This window comes from Lithobates pipiens, unplaced genomic scaffold (assembly GCF_037356315.1).
Source record: "Lithobates pipiens isolate NorthernLeopardFrog02 unplaced genomic scaffold, aLitPip1_a1.2 Scaffold_19, whole genome shotgun sequence".
In the NCBI taxonomy this organism is placed as follows: Eukaryota; Metazoa; Chordata; class Amphibia; order Anura; family Ranidae; genus Lithobates; species Lithobates pipiens.
The window spans coordinates 169,339,282-169,363,457 of NW_027507764.1; the positions used below are offsets into that span (position 1 = coordinate 169,339,282).

Genomic DNA, 24,176 nt, shown 5'->3' on the forward strand with positions numbered 1-24,176 from the left:
TTTCCATGACTCAGTTTTAGCACAATAGAAACACTCGTTACCAAATTATCTATTCTGTTCTCAACTTTAACGCACATCTACAAACCAACACTGATTTATTATCAACATTATTCACAGAACAGTATTTTGATAAGCCAAGCACACATTCCAAAATATTTCTTGATTGATTTGTTAAATGCTTGTGAACAATTGTTTTTTTATGGTTTAGATCAGGGTTTCTCAACCAGGGTTCCTCCAGAGGTTGCTAGGGGTTCCTAGAGCAATGAGCAATTTCTGCCTCTCAGATAAGTTCCCACTGACACCACTGATCAATTTAGGGGGCAATTCTGCCAATATCCACAAGTGTAAGGAGCATTCTTCTCCCTGACCATCAAACTAATGTATCATGAGTTGTAGATATAATTTTATTTAGCAGGGATTCCATGAGCACGGCTTTCTCTGATCTGCAGCCAGTTCAGGGTGTCTGAGCTTCCTGTTGTTGAAACCACCTAAAGATCAGAGGCGCAAACTTACTGGTATGAGTTGGTGGCCTGAGTTTTAGAGCGATTCTCTGTGAGTGAAGACTCCCTACAAGCCACAGTCCACATAGAAGTTATCTGAAATATGATGGCGTTCAATGGTTATTTGAGCACTGTTTGACCACTTATACTGTTAACATGTTACTCCTTCGGAAGTAAGTTACACCCATCCCATCTGCAATCAATACAGCAACATAATCCCACTGAAAACAGGTTATAGATACATTTATGGGGTAGATTTTGGTCTTAAAAGGGATCATTAAAGGAAAAGTTCACCTCTGGGAGCATGTTACACGTTACACTAACATTTAGGGTGTAACATATAGAAGTGACATCATTGCCGACTGACGCTCTGTCAGCGGGGAGGGCTTCATTTTACCGGTAAATCTTTCATAATGTGCCAGTATGTGATACATACTGGCACAATATGCCATTATCTTGAAGGAAGCACAGATTTCTTTAAAAAGATTGTTGCTAAGCTCATGCAAGACCCGTGAGCATAGTGAGGGCCAGTGGAAAGGGACAATTATGGGATCCTCCTCTCCCTTCCCATCCCTGACTTCTCTTGAGAAGAGGCAGAGAACCCTGCTAAACGTTTATCTCTCACTATAGTCTGTATAAAAAATAAAGATGGAGGTTTTATGTTAAGTAATTTTATTTTTTATAGGTTTAAATAAAAGTTAAAGCGATTGTAAAGTCTTGTTTTTTTTCCTATAAAAATAACAAACATGTTGCAGTGGTTTTGCACAGAGCAGCCTGGATCGTCCTCTTCTCGGATCCTGGCCCCTCCCTCCTGTCGAGTGCCCCCACAGCAAGCAGCTTGCTATGGGGGCACCACCCGAGCCAAGTCACAGCTCCCTGTGTCTATTCAGACATGGAGCCCTGACCCGGGCCCGACCCCTCTCTCCACTGATGGGCTAGCTAGGAAAAATTGAGGTATGGTTGAACAATAAAGTAGAAAAAAATTCACCCTAAAGAGACGTTAATGGTCCAGCTAGTTTATATAGTTGTTATAGACAAATAGAGAATCCAAAAGCAAAAAATATATATAAATAAATACCATTTTTTTAATTAAATAATTGATTAAAAAAAAGAACAGCAGTAGTGGCTGATAGGCATATAAGTCAACACAATAATGAAGAGCAGCAGAGAATACAATTCTATATAGTCCTTGGACTACTGTGATGAGATCACCATGGCAGATGCACACGGACAACACTCGACGGGTTTCAGAAAATCCTTCTTTCATCAGGGGGAATGTACATTAATAGAGCAGATTAATTATGTTGACAAAGGTTGTAAAAACACAAACAACAGCCACAGAATATTTAAAAAACAATCAGTGATGTCCATCCAAGGTTCCAAGAAAGGATGGTGCTCACAATGTTGGTAATGCCTCAGTGAAGACCAGGGAGACCAGGCAATTAAACACCCCCAGAGGACGGAAGTACACAGGGAAGTATGTAAAGTGACAAACTCGCAATCGGGTCTAGAGAAATTAAAAAAACGTGGTTCACTCCAAGGGAGGACACGGGGGCTTCTATCACCCTGACCTGTTCGCTTTCTCCCCGGATTGGCTAGCTCAATTTGATTGACATTAGCGGGAGCCAATGGCGCCACTACTGTGTCACAGCCAATCAGGAGGGAGAATCTCGGATGGCTGAGACACTCGTGGACATCGCTGGACAGAGAGGGACCTCAGGTAAGTGTTAGGGGGGCTGAGGAAGGCTGCTGCACACAGAAGGCTTTTTATCTATGCATTAGATAAAAAAATCTTCTGATGGTAGAATCCCTTTAAGATTTAATTAGTTGTGATCTGAAGTGTAAGCCATTCATCTCTTTTCTTTCTTTCTATTCCAGCAATTCATTAATTTCCTTAAACTTTGTAAACCACATAAGAAGACTCTAATTTTCTATACTCTCACCTGTCATCACAGTTTTACTGTTCTGCCCAGCTTGATATACACTCTGCTGTAGTAAATGTAGACACTCGCCAAGGCAGCCAAGGGTGGCAGCTGAGGTAGCTTTCAGGAGGAGTAAGTCCTGATCCAAGGCAGATAGCGGGCCGCTGCCTGACAGGGATTCAATGGCATGTACCAGATTTTTCTGCTGCCCTTCCACCTCAGCCATGACCTGATAGATGAAACGGAAAAACAATTAATCATGATTATTTAAATGTCTTCGATTTTTAAACATTCATACAGAATCCAAACAATAAGAAAGAATATTATACTCTGGAAGGTGAGTCTACCAAATACTGATTTGAATCGCATTGCTCTTCAAAGTGGCTTTGTCATGCTGAAAAAACGTGTAGTATTGGTTGCAGCTCAGAAGCAGTATTCTAATTGCTGATTAGTGGGGCGGGAAGATGTTCAGCAAGGAAAACTGGTATATATTTTCTATGTAAAAATGTAAACTCTTTAAAGCCCTCGCACCCTACATTCTCCATCAAAGAAAGTAGAAAACTCCAGACAAGTGGTTGATTAACTGTCTATCACTGCATCCTTCTTTGCAGACAATCCACCTTTGTATTTTTCCCATATTCCCATGGAGTAGACAGACAGAGGACCAAGGAAAATGCAGGGGGGCAGTGTGTAGAGAAAAAAAAATTACAAAACGGTCTTCATACCATTCTACCCAAATCTAATACAAGTGTTTTTAAGCCATCAGCACTGGAATTAAAATACATAATGTCTTCTTGGTTTGAATGGTTCACACATATTTATCAAAGACAAAATTATATACATTAGGAGTGCCATTCTAGAGGGTGTCTGCACACATTTGGAAATATTTTAGCAATTATTCGCTTTTTTTGCCACCAGGATGCAAATACTGTATGCAAGTTAAGTTTAAATAGTTAAACTTTAAAAAAACAATGTTATCAAAAAAATATTTTAAGTTGACAAGTTCAATAATTTTGTAGAGCAAGCCACAAATGGGTTAGAGGAATAAAAACAATAAAGGAGAAATGCTGTTACACAGCCTGAAACACTGTGCTTGAGGATAGATGTTAAAGTGGCATTGATGCTTCTCAATAAGATGAAAGCTCCCATTAGTAAATTCATAGAGCAGTCTTTCCTCTGTCCTGCACCAATTCACTTTGATCTTATGCCCATGCAAGCAATGTGATGCAGCAGCAGGCATACAGCAGAAGCAAAAGCTGGAAATGACTATGATGAAAGGATGGTTGTGATCTTCGACCTCATTATTACAAAAGCACATTAAGGAAACAGTTTCATCCTATGAGATCCTGCAGAGTGGAACTTAATAATGAGGACACAGTGTTTTCCTGGACAAAGCTGCTCTCATTGCGGACACCAGGCCCGTGACACTAATGAACACTTCCCGCTACTTTGCACCTCTTTGTGACAAAATAACATCTCATTTGAAGGGCTGTAAGACAAGGCGGCACAGCAACTAAAGCTCAGGTTACTAGCTACATGCTGAGCAACGTCAGTGTAGCATTGCTTGATTCCAACATGACAGCCATGTCACATCTCTTACTGAGGACTGGGGGGATTCTGAGGGACAGGTTAGTATTATAAACAGAACGAAAACCACAAGACATCTTACTCCTGAAAAGTGCATTCAGCAAGCTTTTACAGGTTGAACAGCAGGACGTAATGACATTAAACTATTCTGCAGATATGGACGGGTCACTTTGATTTTCCAAGTTCTAAGCAAGAAATAAACTAGTAAAGTTTGAGAGTCCTTGTAAGATGGGAAACACCAAATGATTAGCTTACTTGGCAGCAGTAATTGCCCCCACAGCAGCAGGTGGTGCTCCCCACAAAGTGCACAAAACAACACAGGAAAATCAAAAATACCAGTACTCACCTGTATTTGCATATATCCGCTAAAAGAATGGTGTACCCTGCTAACTGGCCTTAGTCATAACTAAAGGTCTCTGATAAATCTACTACCGAAAAATTGTTAAGGCACACAGGCTTCTTAGTCTTTACAACTGAGTTCTATGCAGCTACCATCAAGTGATTGGACACTGGCAAAAAAGCTGCTAGAACATCTCCAAGCTAACCTCAGTTTTAGAACAAGCAATAGGGAGATTATAAAAACAGACAGCGGGGTCCTGTGTCCTGCATTTGTACTCAGGGAAATTAATCTTACTGGAGAGTCAAAAATCGTATTTTCCTGCTCGTACAGTATGGGACACAGACTTCTCAGTGTTTACAAATGGGACACCCAAAAGCAGTTCAAAAGAGGGATGAGCAACATAGCAAACACCACCAGCAGGCCCATATAACAACCCAATAATTAAAAAAGGTTCAAAACATAGAGAGTAGCCTTGTAGCACCTTATGCCTGAGACTGGCCTTAGAAGATGCTTTGAACATCCATCTGGTAAAACGAAGCCCAGATGCAAAACAGATGCCTGTTGCTGGAAGGCCCATGAAGCACTGACAGGTGTAGTGAAATGTGCACCATAGCATTTAGACAAAAGGCCTTGACTATCTAATCCACCTTGCAGGGGTGATAAGATAAGCAGGGAGACCTTTGTGTGAGCCATCACTCAGTACAAAAAGGATACAATTGATATGATTTCCAAAAGGAAGCAGTAGTAGAGGTAGAGGGGCAAACTCCCACAATTTAAAAAAAAAATTATCGCCTGTCCGGGTCACTCATTCACAGTGTTCTGCGTATGGACAACTAAAAGGTCTGGCAGCATTTGCAGCTGTTGGCCCTTTAGTTTTCAATGAACTACCAAGGTGCTGTGGTAGCTCATTTTCTCTTCCTGTCAGATTGTATCTGCTTGCCCTAATGGGGTGTACGGGCACACAGATACACTAACAGATCTGCAGGAAACCTGCATGGCACCAGCGATCTGCTGATAGATAATGCAATGCTTTAGAGGCTCCAGAAACAAAAAATAATAAATGCACATTTTTTTACCTGCACAAAAATGTGCATTTATTATTTTTTGTTAAAGGGTGAGCTTATCCTTTGGTGGAAGGCAGAGACCACCTTGGAGAGAAAGGAGGATTTAGGCCTCAAGACCACCTTGTTTCTGTGCAACACTATGAAAGGCTCCTTAAAAGAGAAGGCCATCAATTTAGAGATCCTTCTTGCAAACATAATAGCAACCAGAATGGCCATCTTGTTTGAAGGTCTGACAACAGTATATCCTGGAGCCTAGATAACCATGTTGAGGTCTCAGGGGGAAAGGGAATCGGCAGGAGGGGAGATGTAAGCTGCACATTGAACAAAAACCTTTATGAGAGAGTAAAGCAACCTATAGATTATGTGATTTTTCTTTTATTTACTGCTGAAGGGCAGCCACTGTGTGCTAGATCATGTATCTGGTATTCCGCCGCCCCAGCTGTATAGTGATTTGTTACAGCACAAGCTGATTAGTGGGTCCCGGCCAATGATTGATCGCTGGGACCTGCTGATCAGCTCCGTCATTCATGGAAGAGAGCTCTGTGTTGTAAACACAGAGCTCTGTACACTGGCATGCGATCTTGCTTTTTTCAATCTCTGCAAAGCAGAGTAAAATCAGTACATACTGTATTAGACACATTACACATTGTTAGGCACACAAATAACCCCTTGATAACCCTTCCTGGCCAGAGTCATTAGTACTGTGACTGTGTGTAGTATTAGCACTGATCTATGCATTATAGTCACTACTGATATCAGTGTCAGTTAGTGTATCCCCCCAGCCAGCATCAGCTAGTGTCAGATTTCCCGCCATATTATCAAAGTCCCACTATAAGTTGCTGATCACCGCCATTACTAGTATAAGAAAATAAATACATAAAGACTCTAGTATATATTCCATAGTTTGTAGACATTATACCATTCACGCAAACTAAATAACATACACTTTTTTTTTTTTAACAAAAAAGACATGTAGCAGAATACCCTTTGGTCCAAATTCATTAAGAAATTACATTTTTTTTTTATTGGATATGTTTCATAGCAGAAAGTAAACAAAAAAATATTATTTTTCAAATATTTGTCTTTTTTCCTTTTTTATAATAAAAAACTCAGTGGTGATAAAATGCCACCAAAAGAAAGCTATTTGTGTGAAAAAAAAATATATAAATGTAATTTTGTACAGTGTGGATGACCGGGAAAATGTCAGTGAAAGTAGCGCAGTGCAATAGCAAAGAATGGCCTGTTCATGAAGGGGGGTAAAATCTTCCGGAGGGCAAGTAGAGAAAAACTATAATATACACTATATAGTGCATTAGGGTTTTAACTTGGTCTACGTGTGATCAACAATATGTATTTCTGGCTCCCAGCCATTGGTAATCTGGTCCGCCTCTTCTAGATGCTCTTCTGTTAACTTGGCAGAGTATTTATGGGAGTAGATGAACCAGATACCTTTAGTTACAACTAAGGCCAAGATTAGATGAAATGTGTTAGTAGGAGACAGCTTTCTTTTACTGGATATATGCAACTGAAGGTTTTTACTAGTGGAAGGAGTGCTGGCTTTGTGGATCTTAGTAAAATTATGAAAGTAAAAAAAAAAGAATGGTATGGAATATGGTTTTCATGGAATTTTGTAATGAAATATAAGGGGTCTATAGATATACAGCATATGTAAAAGCAAAAAGCTGCATCAGTCATTACTATATCCTGTAAAGATGCAAAGGTTAGTAAAAGAAACCAGTGAGCACCAGACGAAGTGTCAGTTTCTCAGTGGACTTTGGGGAGCAATTTCTCCTGAAATGAGCAGTGAGAGCAGCAGAGAAGCGAAGCGATTGTACTTTACTGCTTCCTTTTCTTAGTACAAATCCACCAGTTACACATGGCTGAACGTATTCCTTTGGGTGACCATTTTGCAAAGCATGATAATGGCTCGCTCAAGAGTCTGAAGGGTATTTATACCCTTTAGATTAGTCCCAAAAGGTGGGGATTTGTTAAAATTTCATTATAAAAGTAATGTTTCTGGATTGACACCTGTGGAATGTTGAGTCCTAAAAGGCCTGAAAAGGGAAATAACATTGGAACTGTTTCTATGAAGACATAGATTTTGGTAGAGATAATTGTGTAGATAGTAGATGGTGTTATCTCCTGGTGTGATCACCCTATTTATATATGCATTGGTTTAACTGTTTCCATGTTAGTGATTGCCATTAAATACTGGTAGTTAAGATTGTTATCAAGATGGGAGTATACAAGCGCCAGCAGACATGGACGACTTATATCCTGAGAAAGTTCTGGTCAGGAACAAAACATGTCGATGTGGCACTTCTAGGGTTTTCCTTCAGCCGCACTGACATGCATACCTAATGAAGTAAATTGTGGATATATTATTATTATACAGGATTTATATAGCAAAAACAGTTTGTGTAGCACTTTACAACATGAAGGTAGACTTTACAATTACAATACAATTCAATACAGAAGCAATCAGAGGGCCCTGCTCGTTGGAGCTTACAATCTAGGAGCTATACGATATGCATTATCCGGTAGTTAGGCTCTTTGCAAGAAGTGTCAGTCAAAGGATTTCTTTGGGACCAAGGGTCAGATAAGTGACTTATCATCAATTTATGGATTAATTGTTGCAAATACTGCTTTGCATAATACAGAGCCAATTCATTTTAATAGCGGAGTATATACCTAATGCATGAGAGCCTGAGAGGCAATCTGCACAGAGCATGGAGTCGTCTGATACCTGGTATTTAGGTGCAGGATTTATACAAATTTATGTCTATTTTAAGTGGACTGCAATGAGTGAAGATCTACACAGGCAGTTTATTTTAAAGAAATAAGTTCTTTTTCCACAGAATGGGTTCACAAGTTTTGTCTTTTCGGGTTAAGGAATGGGTGGACACTTACATTTTCCTACAAAGGATATTACTTACTGGATTCACTGGATAAAGGTTTGAGTCATCTATATATTTTATGTGCAGTCATTTAGTTGGAAGTTCACTGTGTACACAGCTAATCGGATTGCTATATCCACTACTTGCTCATGACCTTTGCAGGATCTTGGTTGGTGCATGTGTGCCAATCAGTAGAATCATTGTGCTAGGGCCAGTGCACCAATTTTGGGATTTTATCAATCTCTGCATATGCATACCTTCAATGTTTAGGTTCCGAGTTTCTTTTTGGGATTCCGAATTTCTGTTTGAGAGACCTGTGCATTTATAATTATATCTATGGTGATTGCTGTTGCAACCATGGCCATTCTATATTTCCACTATAAGCTCAGAGAGTAGGGGTAGGAATTTCCATGGGCTTGACTTAAGTTTATCCCTCTGATTATATATGGGGAATAATTTCTCTTATGCTGCAATTTGATCATATACTAGCATGTGTATGGATTAGTATCTCCCAGCTATTTCCGGTTTTAAGTAATTTTTTTGAGAGGCAAGGGTTTTTCAAACATTTGGGGGTTTTGATTAACAAAATGTGTTATTTTTTTTTTTTAATTCGTTTTTATTGAAAGAAATATAATTTGTCATACAGATGTCTATATGCAGGTAACATAACATACACATTGCAAGTGTACAAATATCAAAACATTTAAGTATCAAAATATGTAGGTACCAAAACATACAATGAGGTACATCAGTATGAGGGCAAGTAGATCCTAGACAGTAGGTTTACTTCCAAAAGGCAGCAAGAGTTGTCAAGGGGCTACCTGGTAGAGGGTAGGAGGTAGTAGGAGATAAATGTGCGTACCTCAGGTGGAATAAAGGGGGGGGGGGGGAAGGAGGGAGGGTCAAAGATAGAAGAGAGAGAGCCAAGAAGAGCTGCCATTACAGTGTTACACTGTTTCAGTATGAATCAAGTGTGAACATTATTTCAGCAGGGACTAGAAACTAGAAACCAGGACCATCATACACACTTCCAGGGACTATGACCCAGTACTCTTTGTCATCCATGCGTTCCATAAGTTCCAGTGTTGTTCGAAAGTAGGAACATGTCCTTGTCTGCCAGCCAGTATGCGCTCAAATGTATAGTTGTATTGTACCATATTAATCACTTCAAGAACACTAGGGGCCTGTTTTTTTTTTCCATCTTCTAGTGATCAGTAATTTGGCTGCTAAGAGAATATGAGTAACTATCTTGCGACCATCAGGTGGAAATTGTTCTATGCCAATGTTAAGAATGGCCAAGGCACCTGTAGGAGGAGTGAGAATACTAGTTATATCTGAGATGACACGAAACAACTTATTCCAGAAGCTCGTCAGGTGCTTGCAAGTCCAGAAAATGTGCATGATCTGTCCCACTCCCCCGCACTCCCTCCAACATAGTGGGGACTGCGACGAGAGGAACTTAGACAATCTATATGGGGTGAGATACCACCACAAAGTAATTTTATGGGATAGTTCCCAGTGATTAGCGCATTTCGATACCTGATATATCGATTTAAAGGCTGCAATCCATTGGGCCCTGGTAAATGGGGACCCTAAACCTGACTCCCATTTCAAGTGTGGTGTAGTTTTTTGAAAAACAAGTTTGTTTTGTAAAAAATTGTAGAATAGTGAAGTTCCCTTGGATTTGGGATGCTCTACGCTCGTGAGGTATTGCCAACCAGGGGCAAATACTGACAGTTTTGTCGAGCTCAAAGAAGTGAGACAGTGTAGGATGCGAATGTATGTATAGTGTTCCGTGGTAGGTATGTCAAATTCAGCTTGGAGTGATTAAAATGATTTAGGAGAGCTGTCCAGGAGTAGCTTTTCCAAAGCTAAAATACCTTGATCTCTCCATTTTTGAAGAGACAGGTTAGGGATCAGCAGCTCCAGGACCTCTAACGAGATTGGTATAAGGTGTTGTTGTGTTGGAGGAGAGCTAGTCGATATAAAGCATTTCCAGGCTTCCAAAGAGGCCTGAATAGAGAGAAGCGTTTTGTTAAGCAGGCCGGGTTTCCATGTATCGGTTATTAGTAGGTTCACCAGGGCCGAGGTGGAAGCGGCAGAAAGTTCAATGGTGGTCCATCTATTATTTATGCCTGGTCGGAACCAGCTTCTGATCAACCATGCCCATGCCGCCAGCAAATTTGTGCTTTAAAAGTTGGGCGTGTGAACTTCTAGGTTTCATGTCTTTCCATATCTGGGTCCTCATCAACCTAGTGAGCGCTATGAAATGAGATCTCTTAGGGAGAATAGGCAAAGTTCTGAACAGGTATAGAATTTATGGCAGTGTAAACATTTTAAAAGCCGCAAGGCGGCCCATCCAAGAAAGCTCATATCTAGTGGAACTTTGGGTTTCTCTGCTTAGTTTTTTAATCAAGGAGGAATAATTAATTTCAGCTAACTGCTTAACATCGGCAGTCAGTTGAATCCCTAAATAGGGGATCTCTCCAGCACTTCATGTGTATGCAAAAGAGTCCTGTAAGCTTTTACATAGACCCGGTTCAACACCTAAGTTGAGGATAAGCGATTTATTACAATTTACTTTGTAGTATGAGATTCTACTGAAGGTATTAAGAAGTTGGTGTGTTGCGGCTAAGGACATCTGTGGTTCTGTCAGGAAGATAATTATGTCGTCCGCAAACAAATTTATAACATGGGAGTCAGAGTCTAGATTGAAGCCCTTAATCGCAGGTGTAGATCTTATTGCCTCTGCTAGGGGTTCTATCAACAGATTGAAGATGCTTGGGGACAATGGGCAGTCTTGGCGGGTGCCATTCGTGATTGGGAAGAAAGAGGATAATGTGTTGGATGTGTATACCCGTGCCGAAGGAGCTAAATATAGCGCCAGTATGGCCGCCAAAATGGGACCTTTAAAACCAAACTTTTCCAGCGTAGCTCTCATATAACCCCAGTAGATACGGTCGAATGCCTTCTTCACATCCAAAGAGAGGAGCAGAGAAGGCACCCGACTAGACCCAGCATATTGTATCAAATTAATAACTCTCCTAGTTGCATCAGAGGCTTGGCGCCCTTTCAAAAAACCCATCTGATCCGTGTTAACAAGGGTGGGTAATATAGACAATAACCTATGTGCAATGATTTTCTCATATAGTTTGATATCTGTATTCAGTAAGGATATAGGCCTGTAGTTAGCTGGGCAGGCTGGATCTTTACCAGGTTTAGGGATGGTTACAACATGAGCCTGCAGCATTTCTGACTGAAAGGTGGCCGAGGCTGCAGCCGCCACGAACACCGGAGAGAGATTCGCAGTGTTTCGTAGAACTGTTTATAGTAATCGTTAGATAGACCATCAGGTCCTGGGGACTTCCCTAAGGGTAGTGACTTAATGGCTCTGCAAATTTCTGAAGGGGAGATTGGTGCATTAAGGTCTTGTAATTGGTCATTGGTCAGTTCAGGCAGTTGGAGAGAGGACAGAAAAGATGATATCTCCTCTGGTCTCGGTTGTGCAGTCTCAGGATCCTCCCTTAAGTTATATAGCTTACTATAGTAGGCCGCAAAGGCATTGGCAATGCCCTTCGGATCCATGGTTTTGGCATTTGAGCAAGGGTCTACTAGATGTTCTATTTTGGATTGTAACTTCTTGGCTTTCAGTCTGTTAGCTAGGAATTTGCCTGCTTTGTTACCAGAGGAATAGGTTGTCAGTTTAAGGGCCTTAACATGTTTATCGTGTTGTTCTAGAAGCATTATTCTCAGTGTCGTACGAAGTTTAGATCGTTTTGTAGCTAGGGGCGTGGAGGGGTTAGATTTATTAATGGCTTCTGTCGTGCGAATCTCTCTTAGCACCTCGTCAAGCAGCCGAAGCCTCTGTCTCCTCATACGTGAACATATTTGAATAAGGATACCCCTGATAAAGGCCTTATGGGCACACCAAATTACAAACGGATCTGATACAGATGGAGAGTTAAGCTTGAAGTATTCCTGAAGATGCTTCTCAATAGTCGCCACTTGTTGTTGGGAGTTAAAAACCTGTGAGTTAACTCTCCATATGTATGCAGGGTTGGGCGTGTGCTCCTCCAGGATAGACACAGAAACAAGTGCATGGTCCGACCAAGTTATGTCATGTATACTGGAGGAGGACACCGCTTGTAACAGAACCCTGTCCACCAGGATCATATCTAACCGTGAGTACGAGTTGTGCGCGCGGAATGGAAGGTGAAATCTCTTTCTTCAGCGTGTTGACAGCGCCACACGTCGTACACATCTTCTAAATAAAATAAAGGTTGGAGTGCTCTGGGTGAGCGTAAATGTTTCACTGAGGTATCCATATTCGGATCAGGTTAAAGTCCCCACAAACAATCAATGCCCCTCGCTTACATTTAGAAACTGTCGAGAACAACCTTTTTGCAAACCCATATTGACGATCATTTGGCGCATAAGCATTGACAATTGTAAAGAGTCTACCATTGATATCACAGATGAGGATCAAAAATCTACCGTCTGGATCCTGAATAGATTCATGGAGTTTGAAAGCCACCGAGTTCTTAATTGCTATAAGGACTCCTTTCCGCTTGCAAGAGGCTGAAGCAGTAAAGATATGGGGGAATTTGTGTGTGAACATTGGGGAGGCCGAAGCCTGAAAGTGTGTTTTCTGTATGCATACCAGGTCACTCCCCAACTTGAGGGCCTCTTTCCAAAGGGAGGCACGTTTAGCCAGATGGTTGAGGCCTCATACATTAAAGGATGTTACAGTAATAGGCATAAAAGGGTGTGGAGTACTTTATGGGTGTTGCAATCCAAACTTGGATCCTAGTCCTTCGAAGTCTGTTCGTATAATAAGCATCGTTATGCTTTTCCATGGCCGTGTAAGTATTGGGTCCGTCGAGTGGTGGGAAGCTGTACATCTGGCTCAGCAAGCTTGAGATAAAGGAGAAGTAAAGAGAAAAAAGGAAATACAAAAAGAAAACCGAGTCTAAACTTAGTGGTAAAAAGGAAGGAGCGACCTCAAAAGGGGTCTGATTGCAGGTATACTGCACAAGATCCATGAGGGAAGGGGATTTACGTGGAGAAGCTCCAGTAAGCCGGGGAGCGTTGTTAAAGTAATATAATCAAAATAGTGGACCAGAGGCGGTTGCGTCTCAATGGATTTGGTGTTTCCTCTTGTGGGAGACCACATGCCAATCTTCTGGGGTCTGCGGTTTGGGGTGATGTTGTCGGGAAGTCGGCAGCTGTTCGGGGAGGGAGCCAGTCCTTCCTCTAATGTATTAACCACGGACATAGTGTTATTTCTGGCGATGACCAGACGAGTAGGATAGCCCTAATGATACATAATGTCATGGTTCCGCATGGCTTTTGTGATTAACAGGAGCAACTTTCTCTTTTGTAGGGTGTATTGGGAGAGGTCAGCTAACAGTTGGAGATTTGAGAATCGTTCAGGCAGTTGCTCTTTTTTGCGGAAGTATGCCGCAAGCTGCTCTTTTATGTGAAAGAAATGGACTCTCATTATTACGTCCCTGGGGACATCTTCATGGATAAAAGAGGGCTTAGGAAGTCTATGTATCCTATCAATAACTACTTCTGTGTCAGATACATTAGGGATAGCTGTGCGGATCAGGTCACAGGCATATTGGTTCAGTTGGCTCACTGGGACTGATTCAGGGACACCTCTGATCTTAAGGTTGTTGCGTCTAGCGCGGTCCTCAAGGTCTGCGATTTTAGCAGTAAGCGACTCTATTTGGTCATCTCGGTCGTTATTGGCGTCAATAAGCATGTTGTGTGAAGAGGCAAATTCGTCCATTTTGCTCTCAATGTGATCCACTCTGTTTCCCAGATCAGTCACATCAGCTTGAACTTTAGCCACACATTGCAAAATGTCAGTATTGAGAGAGGCACGCAGTGAAGATAGCATATCTTTTAAAACTGTTTCTGAGACAGGCTGATTTGAGGCAGGGAAGGTATGGAATGAGTCAGGCAGGTCAGTGTTAGTTAGAGCAGGGTTGCGATTAGGGCTTACCTCTGCCTGTATGGAGTCTTCCGACAGCCTGGGCTTGCTCTTGGCTGGGCTCTGCAATAGTGGAGTTGCAGGGTCTGGAGATCCAGGCCTCGAGCCAGGAGACTTCCCCTTGGATCCGGAGCTGGGATGCGCTGGGGACGACGCGCTGGAGCCTCCCGGTGAAGATCCGCCGGCGCCATCTTGGCCGCGTGTGTGGCGGCGAGGGGGGAAGAAATGAGGGAGCTTCCCCGCACTAACCGTGTCTCGCCTCCTTCTTCCCATCCCGGGGTGATCTCTGCGGCTGGTGGGTGTAGTAGGTAGCTTTGGGTTGCCGATTCGCCGCCTCTGTCCGTGCTAATCCCCGGCTGTGTGGAGGAGCTACAGGCTCAAGCCTCCATTCAGCCGTGCGGTAGCCACGCCCCCCCAAAATGTGTTATAATTTTGAGTGTGTTTGCTCTGTAACCACATTACAGTGTACGTGATGCCCGGATGTGACTTGGGTAGATCCATCGGTAAATATAGATTGTACCAAACGCTTCCCTTCTTTCATCGGTTGTGCATTATGTGACCACCACAATTGTTTCTGAGCAGCTGCAGAGGCTTCTAATAGATGTAAATTTAGTAGCCAACAATGCATCACAAAACCTTGATGTAGTGGTGGACTCTGGATCCCTTGAACCTGTCTCAGTTTCATGTCCAAATGTGTCAAAATGTAAGGGAAGGTCAGCTGTCAAAAGAAAAAGGTTGTCCATTCTAACGCAATTATTACTATTTATTGAGTTGGTGGGTATTTTTAAATGTAGACTGGAGTAACACTGAAAAAAGTAGAAAGAAAAAAAAATAGATTGTGTTTGGTGTCTGAAATAGGCTCAGCAATGATTTAAAGGGTGATCCATGTAACGTAAAAAGAAGACAACGGAAAAACATTCAATTCTATTCTGAATTGAATGCAGCTTGGTAGAAAGTACAAACACTGCAATGTTCTGTTAGCAATGTCTGGTGTTTATCAGTAAAGATTTGGATGGGGATCATTTCCCCCCATGTAGCACTTTTAGGAGTGCTTCCTTCTGCTCAATGCTTGTGACACACATAGGGAGGACAATCTCCATTTAAATCTGTGCCAATGCAGCTCAGCAAGGCATGGGCACATTTCAGTTATATATTAAGAGAAATTGTAGCCCTTTAACATGACTATTTAACAGAGTGGTGCCCAGGCAATACAGCTAAAACTGAAAGACATTTTATACTGAATTGCATAGACTGTACACCACCACGCAGCTTCTCTGCCGTGAAAATTGATGTTGTTATTTTCTTCCTTTTCAGAAGTTTCACATTTTTATATACATTTCACATTTATAGTCTAGTTAGTATGTATGATTGTGTGTGTTTATTTATAATGCCTTAGAAGCTAATACAAGTTAAATGTAGCCTAACAGCTTTTATGGCCCATGCTTAGTTAATTCCATTACTTTGAATGTATGTTATTATACGTATTATTTAATGGCACATTAAATATGCATCAAGGCTCTTCTATGTCTAACAAGAAGGACACAAATAACCTACAAAACAACAGTACATTGTAATTTACGGTAACAGAAACAGATGATCACATACTTGTTATTTAAACTGCGAACATTTAAGAAGAAGAAAAAAATAAATAAATAATAATTTATATATATATATATATATATATATATATATATATATATATACACACACACACACACACATGCAGGTAGGTTAATTGGCCTTAGTATATGAATGGGGACCTTGGATTGTGGGCTCCTTGAGGGTAGGGACTGATCTGAGAGTGCAATGTACAGGGATAGGGACAATTGTAGACACTCACTCAGGTTGAACTGGATGGACTGGTGTCTTTATTCAACCTTACTATGCAACTATAAAATATATACCGTATATACTCGAGTATAGGCCGACCCGAATATAAGCCGAGGCCCCCAATTTACCCCCAAAAAAACTGGCAAACTTATTGACTCGTGTATAAGCCGAGGGTGAGACATGCCTGTCCATCCCTGTGTGTGTGTCCGTCCATCCCTGTGTGTCCGTCCATCCCTGTGTGTCCGTCCATCCCTGTGTGTCCGTCCATCCCTGTGTGTCCGTCCATCCATCCCTGTGTGTGTGTGTGTCCATCCATCCATCCATCCCTGTGTGTGTGTGTCTCCATCCATCCATCCATCCATCCCTGTGTGTGTGTGTCTCCATCCATCCATCCATCCATCCCTGTGTGTGTGTGTGTCTCCATCCATCCATCCATCCATCCCTGTGTGTGTCTCCATCCGTGTGTGTGTGTGTGTGTGTGTGTGTGTGTGTGTGTGTGTGTGTGTGTGTGTGTGTGTGTGTGTGTGTGTGTGTGTCCAGCCTACCTTTGTCCCGAGCCTCCGTCCCGTGCCTTGCCTCCTTGCCTCCGTCCCGTGCCGTGACTTGCCTCCTTGCATCCGTCCCGTGTCGTGCCGTGCCTTGCCGCCGCCGTCCCGTCCCGTCCCGTGCCGTGCCTTCCCTTGCCTCCGTCCCGTGCCCTCTTCGTCGGCGGCCATTGTAAAGTTCAAAAGCTGCGCCGCCGCCTTCGCCTGTGATAGGCGGAACACTGAATTTCCCAGCAGCCTGTGTTCCGCCTATCACAGACGTCGTATCATCCTCGTCCGTAGTACGAGGATGATACGATGTCCGTGATAGGCGGAACACAGGCTGCTGGGAAATTCAGTGTTCCGCCTATCACAGGCGAAGGCGGAGCCGGAGGCGCGGCTTTTGAATAGAATGGCCGCTGTCTGTCTGCTCGACACGCTGATCGAGCGGGCAGACAGCGATGACTCGAGTATAAGCCGAGGGGGGCACTTTCAGCCTCAAAAAAGAGGCTGAAAATCTCGGCTTATACTCGAGTATATACGGTAGATATATATATATATATATACACACACACACACTGTATATATTATATATCTCACACACACTCACCAGGCACTTTATTAGGTACACCTTTCTAGTCCCACTTTGCTATATATATATATATATATATATATATATATATATATATATATATATATATATATATATATATATATAATATATATATATATATATATAAATAAATATATATAGAACAATGTTTTGAGATTCATTGTAATATATAAACCATTGTGCTTTGAATGTTTGCTATCTATTAAATTTCTTTAGAATCCAGGAACAGATATAAGACCTAGATCAATTCATTTGTTCTCAATAGAACATCATGTGCATTGAGACGCACAGTTTTCAATACTATATAGACCTCCAATCAAATTTATGCTGAGCTGACACAGCTTGTTCTGTAGTAGATGTGCAGGAACGTTCCATTAAGAAGATTTATAACACCCATAAGGTAAGTAGGTGATTTGCAGTCATACATAGATAGAAAGTTAAAGGGCATCTGTACTGCCATCTAAGATTATAGCGTGTCATCTGAATGAAAACTGCACATAGTAAATATTCATTAAAATTTAGTTCTTGATGTCTGCAATAACTGACTCCAGTTTTACAAAAATCCAGAGCTTCTTTACAGTAGTATGAAGACAAGGTCTGTATTTGCATAGCATTCATCATTTCAGGGCTCGTAGGCACCCTTTGAGAGGTGGAAATCTACCTGAACCACATTAAAGAGATCAAGCATCACTGGGGTTCAGCGCATTTATTTTATTTTTTAAAGAAATTAACTAGCAAGCCCTAAATAAATAGTATATTAGATTTAATAAAACAAATATCACTGTAAAAATAGAAACTCAGCCTACCTGAAAAGTGGACATTGCATTGTCAGAGGGCAGAGGATGGTGCCAGTAGAGCAGAGGTTGGTGTCAGTAGGGCAGTTGATAGTGTTAGTAGTTTTTTTGTTTTTTTTTTACATTTATTTTTAGCAGCTCTGTTGGGAGCTTTGGTGAAATATCAGGGGTCTAAAAAGCCCCCTCTCAATGGCTTACTTTTAAGACAGAGAAAGAAGATGGAGGACACAGTCCTCACAAAATGAATTGACAGGAAGAGCTCTGTACAGTCTCCCAGTTCAATCACAAACTAAAGCATAGTAAGCACAATTTATTATGCTTCAGTGAAGAATGAACACCTATCTGCATCTACCTTTTAATAACTATCAAGAGCAGGAGTCAGCAACTTGATATTTGTTAACTACCCATCAATCAAGGGCAGGTGGCAGGTAGATTTTGCCCCTTCCAGAACCTGGACAGAAGAGGGGGCAGCATTTACTGGAACTGCTTCCTGTATTTTCCTGCTCCAGCAGCTAAATGCCGGAGGCAGGTAGAGGAGGAGAAGCTGTTTTTTTACCTGCTGGAGGAGAAAAATACAGAATGTGACAGACTCACTTGGAACAGGGAGTTTTGGAGGCGACTGCAGGCTTACGGACTATGGGGCCTGGCTTTTAAAGGGGGCTCTATTGTTTGGGAGGTGTTTGCCTGGAGGACCTTTGGAGTGGTTTTGCTTTGGATTCAGCAAAAATAATAGAAGCCTAGTGCTCAAGAGGCACAGCTAGTACCCCTAGGGATTTCAAACCAATAGACAGAGAAGTAATTAAAATGTATGTGTGTGTGTATATGTATACATACATATACACATACACACACACACTTTTTATTGATTTACAAAATACATGAGTCAATAACGCATAATGCATATAGGCAAAAAGTACTTGACAATGCTTGGTACAAAGCAGGCTTTAGACGATATGTACAGTAGAGAGTATTGCCGACATGGTTCGGACTTTCCGTCCTTTTTCCAAGGCAAAGTACACATCTCATAAATACATAATTTAGAATGTAAATATACAAATGAAGTAAGTATAAAGATACATAGGTGAAAGGCAATAACCACAGTAAAACCATGGTAATAGAGCTAGTAAAAGCTAACATACTTACAGGTCTAGCACAGCATCAGTATTCAGCAGCAGGGGATCATATACTCAAAGTGGATTTAAAATTTGCCAACAAGGCAAAACGTGCCGGTATTGATGTAGTGTGTAGGCCTATCAATGGCCAGGCAGATATTAATGTGGAGGATCCAAGTCGGCTGTGGCTGCAGGAGCTCAGCAGTCTGGTGATAAGAGCCCAAACAGCATTGTCAATGGCAACAATGTGCAAAGGTAAGGGGTCTGCCAAAATAACCGAATAAAGTAAAATAGTATATGGCATTAAAGTGGAGCCTGGGTATGATAGTATCCGATGGCGCAATTGCTGCACAAAAAAAGAGTACATACCTGAGCACACAAAATAATTAGGAATCCTGCTAGGCAGCATGCAACACACGGCATGCTCTTGAGCCATGTTTGCAAGCCTCATATAACCGGAGGAGATGAAGATCAGCTGTGAACAGGCGCCGCCATTGCTTTGGATTCAGGTTCATGTCTCCCAGAAACACACAGACTCTTGGGACCTAGGACCTGGATACAGATTTGGGGCCCCGGTGTTTTGTTGGGGTACAGAATCAGCAGCCCAAGCCAGTCTTGACTGCTTCAATTGCCTTCCAATAATCAATTCAAAAAAACTGATGATGGGGTCTCTTGCTGGGTTGTGTAAATCTGTTTATAAAGCTGTCTGTCTTTCTCTCCCCCCATTGTATGCCTCCTAGGTGTGAATTTAAAATAAATGGTCAGTTCCAGTTTGCACCCAAGTTAGTGTCATCTAGTTCTTGGGTGCAATTCCCAGCTATTATACCTGGTTCCTGGTTCCAGAGTTGAGGAAGCTGTATCTTGGTGGAGCCACCCAGGTGGTCCGTCACACAGGGGATCAGTTCCAGTAAATATTGCCCCCACTCCTGTCCAATGCCAGGATCAATAGGGCGTTTTGCACTTATCACGCACATATAACAATGATGTTAATGGTAGATTTAACAGACCAAAAGGGAGCAAATAAGCAAAGTTAATTGTTAGGGTTGTCTGAAAGCCATGCCCCCACCCCCTGAGACCATCCCTCTAGTCTGATAACTACCTCTTCCATCAGTTACAGTGATCTTCACATGCATGCTATGGTACTATTTATTTGTATTGAGAAAGCCATAATCTGTAGGATTATAAGAGTCCATAAATACTGCTCTATGCAGGGATGCATAGGGCCATGGTGTGTATGCAGAGGATGAACAGAATCCAAGGATGGTTTCTGATGAAAGGCTGTGCTATTCTGATCAGGAGCAGGAGTAAGGGTATCAGACCAGGTGGGAGCGATTCAGGAGGACAGGGTTACACTTAAATTGGTTGTAAAGCCTTACAGACCACTTTGTGCTACAGGTAAGCCTATAATAAGGTTTACCTGTAGCTACCCAGGATATCTCCTAAACCTGGTTTAGGAGATATCCCCTGTATTTGCATGCGCCGACGTCATCGGCACATGCGCACCGACACAAACTGAAGCAATGGCACGTATGTGGCACGGCTTCAGTGAGTGTGCCGTTAACGCACGCATGTGTGATTGGCTGTAGCCGTGATACCTGGAAGTAACCCCCAGGAGTGATGTCGGCAGCCGGATCGGTGTACGGGCACCGTAGCGAGGGCTTTGATCTCAGGTGAGTATTACATAATGAGCTAGTATGCTATGCATACTAGCTCATTATGCCTTTGTCTTGCAGGTGTTAGTTTTTTTTTTTAAAGTTTGTTTACAACCAATTTAAAGGAAAACTTGTACCAAAAGCATTGTCCTTTAACATTCTGTAGATACTTGGACCTTGGTTAAAGTATACAGAGACACAATTCTTTTTCTGAAATTACCTGAAATGTTTAACTTCAATTATTCTAGTTTAAAGGGTAAATGTATCATGTGAAAAAAAAAAAAAACTGGGCTCTCTTCACTATTCTACCCGCCAAATTCATCAGTGTGATTACTGCACTCAAATGAAGACAAATAAGACTTCTCTCTGTTCAGGATCGTGCTGTCTACATCCTTGTAATGCTCCAGTTTCTCTGCACATGCCAAGCTTTCAACTTCAGTGACAATACATGCGTCACCTGTACACTTTTGCATTCTCATTTACACTAACAGTTTAGTATTTTTAAATTACTGACAGGTTAACTTAAAAAAATTAACATGAAAATTATATATTTTATATATATACACACACATATATATATATATATATATACACATACTGCATTTATTGGCGTACAACACTCACCTTTTCACCATGAAAATCCGTTGCAAATAGCGCGTGCGTGTTATACGCCAATACTTAAATTTTAGCTGCCTCAGAGGGGACAGGGAGGGGGGCGGGATGAATCAGATTACATACAGTGAGAATCTCCTGTTTACTTGGCGGCCTCTGTAATAGGAATTCCTGTCTCCTGGGCCCCATTGGACCACTGTTCAGTCTATAATAGGAGATTCTCACTGTATGTAATCTGTCGGCGCTCGTCCTGCCCCCCTCCCTGTCCCCTCTAGGCTGCAGATGTGCATCGACCAGTCTGCACTGATGGCAATGGTGAGGCTGCATTGATGTGGACTGATGAGGCTGCATTGATGGCAATGATGAGGCTGCAGATGGACACTGACCCAAAGTTTTTTTCCTGAAACTTCCCTTCTAAAATTAATGTGCGTGTTATACGCCGATAAATACGGTACATACATACATATATATATATATATATATATATATATATATATATACACATATACATATACACACACACAATGCTGTGAAAAATTATTTTCCCCCTTTCTGCTTTTTTATTTATTTTTTGCATATGTCACACTTAAATGACTCAGATCATCAAACAAATTTTATTATTACACAAACATAGCCAGAGTAAATACAAAATGCAGTTTTTAAATTATGGTTTCATTTATTAAGGCAAAAAATCAGTCCAAACTTGCCTGGCTTTATGTGAAAAAGTAATTGCCCCCTAAACCTAATAACTGCAATCAAGCATTTGTGATAACTGGCAATAAATCTTTCACATTGCTGTGGAGAAATTTTTGGCCCACTCTTATTTGCAGAATTTTTTTAATTCAGCCACATTGGAGGGTTTTCCAGCATAAACAGCCTGAGTAAGGTCATGATACAGCATCTCAATTGGATTTAAGTCCGGGCTTTGACTAGGCCATTCCAAAACCTAAATTTTTGCAGTTCTTTAGATGTTGCTCTGGGTTCTTTTATGACCTCCTGGATGAGTCGTTGCCATGCTCTTGGAAGAATGTGTGTAGGCCGGCCACTCTTGGGAAGGTTCACCAATGTTCCAAGTTATCTCCATTTGTGGATAATGGGTCTCCCCGTGGTTCACTGGAATTCCAAAGCCTTAGAAATGGCTTTGAAACCCTTCATAGACCGATACATGTTTGTTTCTAATCTGTTCTTGAATCTTTTTAGATTGTGGCATGATGTGTAGCTTTTTGTGATCTGTTAACGTGCTTCACTTTGTCAGACAGCTTCTACTTATGTGATTTCTTGATTCAACAGGTCTGGCACTAATCAGGCCTGGGTGTGGCAAGTGAAATTTAACTCAGCTTTCCAAAAAATTGTGGTTATTCACAGTTTATTGATGATTCAGCATGGGAGGGGCAATTACTTTTTCACATAAGGCTAGGCAGGTTTGAACAGCTTTTTTCTCTTAATAAATGAAGTAATAATTTTAAAACTGCATCTTGGATTTACTCGGGTTATCTTTGTGTAATCTTAAAATTTGTTTGATGATCTGAATCATTTAAGTGTGAGAAATATGCAAAAAAATCAGGAAGGGGCAAATACTTTTTCACAGCACTGTATAATATATATACACACAGTGTGTGTGTGTGTGTGTATATATATATATATATATATATATATATATATATATATATATATATATATATATATATATAAGTGTAAATATGTGCAAGCAATAAATTCATCATGATTCCCTTTTATCATGCCTACCAGAATGGCTTTTTATCTAGATTCAAGTTTATCCATTTTCAAAATCTGAGCGCATATCCAGTTTATATGGAAATTACTGGTTTTCTGTGCCCCAGCTTACAGCACTCTCATAAATAAAAACTAGACTTTTATTTCTAAGTGACAGGAGGAATACTGTCTGTAATTTTTCATGAAACACTAGAATGCCATTTTACACAAAAGGGCATTATATTTGGGTCAGAATGGTAAGGAATCACCATCTCCTGCTTACCTCCTGCAGCCTTGTTCCACCACTTGGCACTGTGGTCATTATTCCTCTTCTCAGGCTGTCCTGCGCCATCTAGTTGCTTAAAAAGTGGTATTAAGTCCAGAAAGCAAACACTTATTATATAGCAGCTTGTCAATTCTTTAGACCCCTTTCACACTGAGACAATTTTCAGACATTTTAGCGTTAGAAATAGCACCGGTAAAGCACCTGAAAACTGCCTCCCATTCATTGCAATGGGTGCTTTTACACCCGGGCAGTGCGCTTCCAGGACGTTAGAAAAAGTCCTGCAAGCAGCATCTTTGGGGCGATTTGGGAGCGCTCCCAAAAAGCCCCTGCCCATTGCAAAGAATGGGCAGCGCTTCCAAAGCATCTGGAAAGCGATATGGAAGCACTGCAACACGGGTGGCCCCAGTGTGAAAGGGCTCTAAATATGATGACTGCATTAGGTTTCTTTTTTAGGCTCTTTCCTTTATTTTCACCTAGTGATACAGCTAGTAAGTTGTTGTGTATTTCAACAGAACAAGCTCTCTTGAAATGTATCAATTACAGTGTTGAGACAGGGGTGCCTACAATCATCAGATTTTATGTATTTACTCATGTAAAATCTTTATCCCAAAAGAAAATAATTGGTTGCTGTAACTGCAGTGTGAGCTGGAGTTTGGATGAAATTTGTTAGTGTAACTAAATCTGCTAGTACATATAACACTCCCTTCCCCCAGACTGACAATGCGCTGTCCA

At 41.4% G+C, this 24,176-nt stretch overlaps 1 protein-coding gene across 1 annotated transcript in view; it reads right to left on the reverse strand.

Moving 5' to 3' along the window:
* Positions 1-24,176, reverse strand: part of OSBPL10 (oxysterol binding protein like 10) — a 634,297-nt gene that overhangs the window by 262,077 nt on the left and 348,044 nt on the right. The window contains exon 5 of the mRNA XM_077491461.1: positions 2,444-2,651. Within this exon, the coding sequence (XP_077347587.1) occupies positions 2,444-2,651 (208 nt within the window). The remainder of the gene's footprint in view (positions 1-2,443; positions 2,652-24,176) is intronic.